This window comes from Lutjanus erythropterus, chromosome 19 (genome assembly GCF_056507025.1).
Source record: "Lutjanus erythropterus isolate fLutEry1 chromosome 19, fLutEry1.hap2, whole genome shotgun sequence".
Lineage (NCBI taxonomy): Eukaryota > Metazoa > Chordata > Actinopteri > Lutjaniformes > Lutjanidae > Lutjanus > Lutjanus erythropterus.
The window spans coordinates 16,268,177-16,277,025 of NC_139335.1; the positions used below are offsets into that span (position 1 = coordinate 16,268,177).

Genomic DNA, 8,849 nt, shown 5'->3' on the forward strand with positions numbered 1-8,849 from the left:
TTAAAAGCTGTGAAGAGTACAACGATTTCACTGAAAATTTACTCACTGGTTTTGATTAGCATGCCATGTGCAAATGTTTATTGTGCAATGTATTGCCAAGTGTACTTACTCTTTTGCACACAAAACACATGCACTCTGCTTTAATGAATGATACGTTCAATGCCGTTGTGAACATTTTCCAAAGTGAATGTGAAAAACTGAATGAGAATGAATGAGAAAAAAAAATCTGCCTGCGAGTCCAAACTCAGGGAAAAAGTGCATAAAACCATTATACTTCCGTGTGTGTCACACCGATATGAGTCCTCCCGTTGACCATAACAGGAATCAATAGAGAAGCTGTTGGGGTGGAGCAGACCTGCTAAGTTGCAGCACAATCAGCCGATGTAAAAATGGAGCTCGGTGTCAGTCAGCGATAGAAATATGAAGTGTCACGTATCAGCCTTCACTTCAGTTGTTTGTCCTCCTCATTAACCGAAACAGTAAGAACAGAACCGGCCGGGACAGACTTCGCCTGTATGGCGGGTCTGTCTTATTTAGTGCTCCGATTTTCGGGCTCCGCTGGTCGGACTTACGGAGTGTTTTCCAAAGGATTGACGAGGACTTTGTTGATATTTTTTGATCTCGCATGGCGACTGCGAATCAGATTCCCCTATATCTACCTCGTCGCTTCGATGATGTTTAATGTCAGATTACAGGTAATTAATAATTAATTATTAAGTGAAACAAAGGTTGCCACCGGTTAAGGTGCCTGTTTAACAGCTTGATAATGTAAATAAGCCAACAGCTGATGGGAAAGGCTCTTCATGTTGAGTTAGTTATAAACATTGTGTTGTCTGAAGTCATAGTAATATGAATATTTGTTGTCTGAGATTTTTTTAATGGTCTGTTTTCTTCAGATAGATGGACTTTAACTGCATTTAAAAGCAGTTCCCTGTTTATTCAAGAGTTTCTTAGGTGCATCAAGCTAAAATACTATAAATATATACTTTTTGTCAAAATTAGATGGGTCAATGCTAGTACTGATATTAGTGGAAAAAATTCAGTATTGACATATCGGCCACCATTCTTTTAATAAACATATAACATGAAGGATAAATTATATTAACATAAAGACACATTTTTTTGCAAAGATCCCTCAAAAATGGTTAACATAGGTGACAAAGATATCTAACAGAGGCAGGATATAGTTTAACAATAAACATTATTATCCAAAATGACATCAGGGCACTGTTAACTGTTAATAGTTAACTTTCACCCATTTTCTTCATAATTATAAATAACTATGCATTTTAAAACACACATACACAATTACAGCAAAATATATTAAATTGGAATTTAGAAATATAATTAAATTTGTACAAAAAGCTACCAACCATTTGAAGCCAACAAATAAAGAAATATGCATTATGTTCCTTTTTTAAAAAATACATAGCTGCATATCGTGCATATATAGCCGTGATAGGCCAATATCAGGCTGATAAAATTGGCAGGACCATATATCAGTCGGGCCTAGTTATAACATTAAGTTTTGTTCAAATTGTTCTAGAGAGGTGTTGATTAGTCGCTGCAGTTTGTGGTTTCCTTAAGTTGCACTGCATTAAACTAATAGGTGTTTCTCATATTTTGTCCATCCCATTCTCATCAGTGAGGGTTGTCTAAATATTAGAATTAATCTGCAGAATACTTTGTTAATTAGTGGTCTGAAGTATGAAATATTAGAAAATTGTTTAAAAAACCCCCACGTCTATTGTATATATTGTATTTTATTTAAGTGGTCAAAACGATTTAAACTATTAAGGTACTTTGATAATCCATTAATCTTAAAAGTAATTTTTTTAAATCCAGAAATGGAGAAAATGCTGTTTTTTCAACCTCTTTAAAAAATTAAATTCCACACTTTTCTTTGTTCATTATCATATTAAAATGAATATCTTTGGGTTTTAGACTGATAAAACAAGACCTTCAGAGACATCACCTTGGACTTTAACAAACTGGGATGGACATTTTTCCTATTTCTCTGACATTTTATAGACACTGAAGCCCTAGATTAAACATGATAATTAATTTTAGTTTTTGTTGTTATTTAACATCCCTTTTCTCATAAGTAGTCACCTAAATTCTGCTGTCTCCATTGTATTTTCTACATGTGAACACGTTTCTCTCATCCCCAGTGCCAGCAAGTGATGACGGTGTTAAATATTATGCTATAATGTTTATAATATGTATAAAAAAAATCCAAAATTAACCAAATAACTAATACACTGGCATTTGAGTGTGTGCTACTGATTTAAACTTGGAGATGAATGACCTGTTCACATTTTAATGCATTCATTTTGCATGCAGTGTTGCCTGACAGCCCCCTCATGTCTTCACAGGTCCACATTGAAATCCACTGAATCTTCGATGCCTTTATTTGGACTTTGCACTGCCATGTTTCAGCCCCGTTAAAAACAAACTGTCTGCCGCTGCTTAGCGATGTGGAGGAAGAGGACACACAATTCTGCGAACGGGCGTGACGATGCATCAAAGTGACACGGCCGGTTGCTGCGGTCAGCCCTCGTCACACGAGCCCAGTGCCTTTGCAGGGGGACGGGACGGCCGCGATGTCTGCAAAAATGAGCCGGTGGCGAGCAGCAGTGATGTGAGAGGGTGAAAAGGGGGAAGACATGTCTCACATTCACCCTTTAAGTCGCCGCCTGAGATTCAGGAGCTGCTCATCGTGTCTGTGAAGATAATGTAGGATGAAGGGTGGATCTTGACACTGCCTTTTCTCTCTGGATGTGGTGGACGTTGGCGTGAAAAGAGATGATTGTTACTGTGGAACTTTGTAGCTACTCTTTGTTGTCTGACATGTATGTTTATTAGGCGCTCAGTGTGAACATCTCACTTTAATTTAAAAAGTAAATATCTACACCACATGACACAAACAAGCATGGTTTTGGTCCTCTGTGGCTTGGACACTTTATTTGAGGTTGAGGTTGGTTGTATAAGCAGTACATGGTCTTTCAGCAGAGGTTTGTTGTTGGATAACTCACAATTCAGCTACCAGAACGGTCTTACTGGAAATGTACAGTCTGTTATAAGTACAGTCTCAAAGGGAATCACTGCATGTCTTCTTTGTGTTTGTACGCACATGTCATCACACTCATTGTTGTGTTTCTGCATATCAGTGGCACTTTGGAAAGGCAAAGTTGGTGAAAAATGTTACCTGCAAAATACTTTTTTTTTTTTTAGTTGCATTTGCTTTTATTTCTGTGAAAAAAAAATGTGTGTGGGGAGGTTTGAAGCAACTGAACTGAGGTTGAGGATGCTTGAATTTGGGAAGTAATAAACTGATGAAATCACTGTTTTGAGTCTTCTCTCCTATTCTAATAACCATTCATTCATTTTCTATGTTTGCTAATTTATCTTTTAACATCCTTTTAGTGTCGTACACAGTATCACCCCAATTCCAAAAAAGCTGTGACATTGTGTAAAATGTAAACAAAAACAGAATGAAATGATTTGCAAACAGGTTTCAACCAATATTTCACTGCATACAGTACAAAGAGAAGATATTAAATATTCAAACTTTATTGTTTTATTTGTAAATATATGCTCATTCTGAATTCAATGCCTGCAATATGTTCCAAAAAAAGTTGTGACGGGCATGTTTCCACTGCGATACATCAACTTTTCTTTTAACATCACTCAGCAAGTGTTTGGGAACTCAGGACACTAACTGTTGAAATTTTGAAAGTGAAATTCTTTCTCATTCTTGCTTGATATACGATGTCAGGCGCTCAGCAGTCTGGGGCGTCTGCTGTCATCATTTTTGCTTAATGGTAGACGGGTCTGGACTGCAGGCAGGTCAGTCTAGTACCTGAATTCTTTCACTATGAAGCCGTGCTGTTGTAACACCTGCAAAATGTGTCTTGGCACGGTCAGGGCAGCAGACGTTGCTCCAAAACCTTTCAGCATCAATGGTGGCATCATAGATGTAACAGTTACCCATGATGCAACACACTCCCATACCATCACAGATGCTGGCTTTTTAAGTGAGCACCGGTAACAATATCGATGGTCCTTTTCCTCTTGACCCCAGAGGACACGACATCCATGATTTCCAGAGAGAATCTGACATGTGGTCTCGTCAGACCACAACACAGTGTTCCAGTTTCTGTGAGGTATCAAATTGAGAATGAGTGTATGTTTACAAAAGCAATTAACTTATTGGTTTGAAAATGAAATATCCTTTGAATTGCAAATCATTGCACTCGGTTTGTGATCCCAGGAGATAAAAGGGTTGGTAAGTATGTCAATAAGTCTATTCTAAGGCAAATGACGTCACTGGTGCAGGTGATGTAATGTAAAAGCTATTCTCCAGTTTTAAGTGTAGCCTTTACTTCCCATCATGCCAAGTACTGGACTGAAAAGATTGTTGAATTTTATGTTATAAAATGCAACTGTTACTTTGTATTAGTGTTTGTGTCTGTGTAAAACATGATGGTTTTAATTCTCATTATGAGTGAGATGAATGTAAGCATTTCTTGAGACCAACTATATATATTTTTAACTGTTTGTCTCTTACACTGAATGTCTTTAAGGGGCTGTCATCGCTGAGAGCTGCTTCCTTGCGCTCATGCCATGCTGCTTCCCACAATATTTTATTTTATTCTATTCTCCACAAACATCTGGCAACCCCTGGAAATGATCTTGCGACCCTCCTGTGGGTCCTGACCTCCAGGTTGTGAACTACTGTTTTAGGCTCCCCTCCTCTTGACTGTGTTGTAGTATCAGATCTGTCCACACGGGGGAGGCAGTCCATCACAGTTCTGGATCCACCTCAACTATATGTCGGTTACACACATCCTGAACTGTCAACCTTGTTGATGAGGATATACTGGCTGACAGAGGGGAGAATTACACATGTTAATGAAGCAGTAATATAAAAAGAATTATATCTCCTCATGTTGCTGTATGACTAATTCTACTGTTATTGTTTTAAGACTTCTACAAACTGTGTCTTTCATGCACTAAGCCTGCAAATGTAAGTTTAGCTTGCGTTATGAGGGGTACTTGCTTTTCTCTCTCTGATCTACATCAATTAAAAAAAATCCTCTGTGATCCATGTCTGTATTTAAAGAGACGTTGACCATTTACCAGCAGACCCATTTCACACTTCCATTGAACGTGCACTTCTTTCAAGCAGATTTTCAAATTGCTGACACCGTCTCTCAGTGCAAAATGTCCCCAGCAAACTTATCCTAACCAGTCACTCTGATGCCAGGCTGCAGTGTAAAACCATCACGGGTTGCCAAGGCAACTGTACTTCTCCATGTGATAGACAACCTTCCTGCCACCTCCCCCTTTTTCTGGAAAAAAGAGGATTTATTTCTCAGGGATTTGCCAGAGGAAAATATTTTAATAGGGTTATCATAGAGGACTGGCAGAAAGAGACAGAGAGAGATCTATAGATGAAGGATAAGTCGGGTTATCTTTACTCTGTTTTTGCCAACCACCATTTGTACCCTCAGAAAAAAAAAACGGGGTTGTGGAATAAAGATTATAGAGTTTTAGCCTTTGGCATCTGCAGCAGCTCACATGTGTTTTATTTGACTGAGTGTGAAAGAGTGATAATGCTCCGAATGGAAAAGGCAGGGATTCAATTAAAGCTGCAATGCAGTATATTTAATGTACAACCCACTTCATTACACATTTTTCATAAACTTTAAACAATATATTTGAGGGGGAGGACACTAAAAGACAAACCCACAGCCTGTTCACTCTGCTGCCATCTGTCAAGAGATAGAGAAGTATTCGCTGTCGTACTACCAGACTACAGAGCAGCATCTTCCCTCAGACAGTGAGAATCCTCAGTTCATCCTCTGCACTCCTAAATGAATAAGTTTACTTTTTATGATCAATTATTCAACGATTGAAAAAGGGGGAGAACAAAGAATGTGTGGGAAACCTGCGATTGCATTAGGACCAAAAATGCCTGAATATGCCGCTGTGTTCCAGGTGACACTCTGAAAAATACCTTTAATTTTAGTCGGAAACTCCTGAATTTAACTTTGTGGCAGTGAAGCAAACAGTTTCCTTCATTCAACAAATCCCTTATCCCTCATTTATTTTGGTGATAACAACTAGTTTTTAATCCGCAATCAGATATTTTTCTCTTTTTGCCCTGTAAAGTTGAACCAATCACAATACAATTATCCACACCACATATTTCAACAGTTAGATCATGGCTCTGTTACACACATTTTGAAAATCTAAACTGTTTGTCTGCCATCAGCTTTGTGTTTCGCAACCAAACAGGAAACAGTGCCTTATTCTTCTGAAACTGGAGCAACTAAATGTCACATCTGGTTTGGAATCAGCTCCTGCACCAGACACATTTTCCTTCACCTAAATACTAGAGGAAGAAATGAAATGATCTAGAATTACAGCTACAGTTGCATGCCTCCATCAGCTAGTCAAGTTTCCGTTTCCATTCATGTCTGTCCAGACTCATATAGTATGCAGTATGCATTTGTTTGACATTTTGTCATAATTCTTAAGTTATGGCCAAAAATGTGATTTGCGTGCTCACACTGACCTTGACCTTTGACCACCAAAATGTAATCAGTTCATCCTTAAGTCCAAGTTGATGCTGGTGCCAGGTTTGAAGAAATTCCCTCCCATAGTTTCTGAGAACCGATTTGTTCTTGTTGCATTCGCCATTTTTCTCTTATTTTGATTTTTTTTTTTCAGATAAGAACACAATTTACAAGTGGGCCTGACCTGTCATATGAGTTCAGTGCAGTTGGCTGCTGTTATCTTCACATGCAGGTTTATGAAGTTGCTTAAACTGTCCTCTGTCTTCGAGATGGAAACTTCCCCTTGACCCCCTCCTCCCACTCCAGTCATGAACGAACCCTTGCTGTGGCGAGGTGTTCTTTTTTCTTCTTTGAAGCCATCATATCGAAACATGTCTTCTTAAGGTCAGTACAGTAGGGAACATGGCTCTACCAGCACTTTTTTCTGTTATTTGGTTTTAGCAGGTCTCTTCCTCTGATCAACAAAACCTAATCAGTTCATCCTTGAATCCAAATGGATGTTTGTACCACATTTGAAGAAATTCTTACAATATCACATTCACAGGAAAGACATGGACGCATGGACAGACGGACAACCTGAAAGCATAATTCTTCTGTCGTGTTGTTGGCGCAGAGGCATAAAAAGTTCACCTGTTCCTCCTGGTGTGTCAAATCACAAATGTCTCTTCACCAAACAAACAGCACTTCTATTGTGATGTGATGTCCATCAGCACGTTAATACACCTCACCCAAGCATAGAGAATGGATTACTAAAGCTAAATGTAATCAAACATTAATCCACACGATGTGAGCTTTGATGCATTAGTCTTTTAACTGTGATTTATGCTGATCCCTCTCACCCTCAGTCTGAGGTTCTGGTGGAGGGTTACTGTGTATAACGTCCTCTTTGTGGTTATCCAAACCGACCCGAGCTACGCCTTCAATTTAAATACTGTTGACTGGGACGAGAGGCGTATGCAAAGCGTTAAAAAGGATGAGATCAGGTGCTGAGATGAGCTCCGAGCTGACCTCAAAACTGAATCAAAGGAGTGTGAGTGAGTGGGGGAGGAGAAGAGGAGGAAGCAAAGAGAAAGAGAGGGAAATGTGGAGGAGGGAGATTTGTGTGTGTTATATTTGCTGTAGTCATATTGTGGGACTGAAATAGGTCATACAAGCAAATGAGCATTCAAATTATGCACCTGTTTTAGGAGGTGTTAGTGTGACATTTTTCGGTTTTCCTAATGTGAACTTTCTCCTTTTTTCTTATTAACATTCCTGCATTCGTTTGTTGGATGAGCACAGTTTTACACAGCAGCATTAATAAATCTGTAAAATATTTGATGTATTTGTTTTATGTCTTATAGTAAGTGAAAAAGAACAAGCTTTGTTCTGGACTGTCACAAAAAAAATGCAAAAATTGCTCTTCTGGAAAGCCCTTTTAACATTTAATTTGTAGGGCTGACTAGGAGCAATTTAGTTCTCACTGGTGGAAATTACATTTTGACATGTTGAAATGTTAATTTAAGATATCAGTAAAACAATTTATAAATGTTACACGTATATTTTGACATGTAGAAATTACATTTTGATTAATCAAAACTGATTTACAGATATCTTAAATTTCATTATAGATATCAGTAATTCCCTTTTCACCAGTAGGAATAACAATTATGGATGTCTACAAATGAATTTCCACATGAAAAAGGATTGTGACCAGTGGAAATGTAATATTTAACTTTGAATATGTAGGCCTGTGTTACTGAAGATATCTACAATGAGTATATAATATTCTGACTATAAAATGAATCGTAGACAGTTCAAATATAATTGTTACTCGTACTATAATTATAACTATGATTATCACTGGTAACAGTTGCATTTTGGATGTCTGCGGTCCCAAGGCGGCATTTTAACAATTTCATTTTAACTAGTCCGAGTTAAATTTAAGATATCTGGAAATGCATTTAATATCCGTAGGAAAAACTGTAGACATCTACAGTGATCTTTGCTGTGAGTAAGAATTACATTCTTGAAATTCAGTTGACATTTCCACTAGTAGGAACTGAACCGTTTATAGCAATAATTAAAATTTTGACTGATTGTAACTGAGTTTTAGATTTTATTAATTGGAACTGGAACTAGAAAATATTATGTGATCGATACGTCAGCTTGGAATTATAAAATATGAAAATTTAATAATAGATATCTGTAAATCAGTTTGAATGGATGAAAATGGTAAAAGTTCTAATATATATAAAAAATATGTCAGTTGCTACACTATAGAAA

At 37.7% G+C, this 8,849-nt stretch overlaps 1 protein-coding gene across 1 annotated transcript; it reads left to right on the forward strand.

Annotated features, from left to right (window-relative positions):
• Positions 1 to 305: 305 nt before the first annotated feature.
• On the forward strand, positions 306 to 3,345 carry smim10l3 (small integral membrane protein 10 like 3). The gene is made up of 2 exons (XM_084744147.1): positions 306 to 695; positions 2,376 to 3,345. Exons 1-2 carry the CDS (start codon positions 516 to 518, stop codon positions 2,394 to 2,396), a joined length of 201 nt encoding a protein of 66 aa, XP_084600273.1. The 5' UTR covers positions 306 to 515; the 3' UTR covers positions 2,397 to 3,345.
• The last annotated feature ends 5,504 nt before the right edge of the window (positions 3,346 to 8,849 follow it).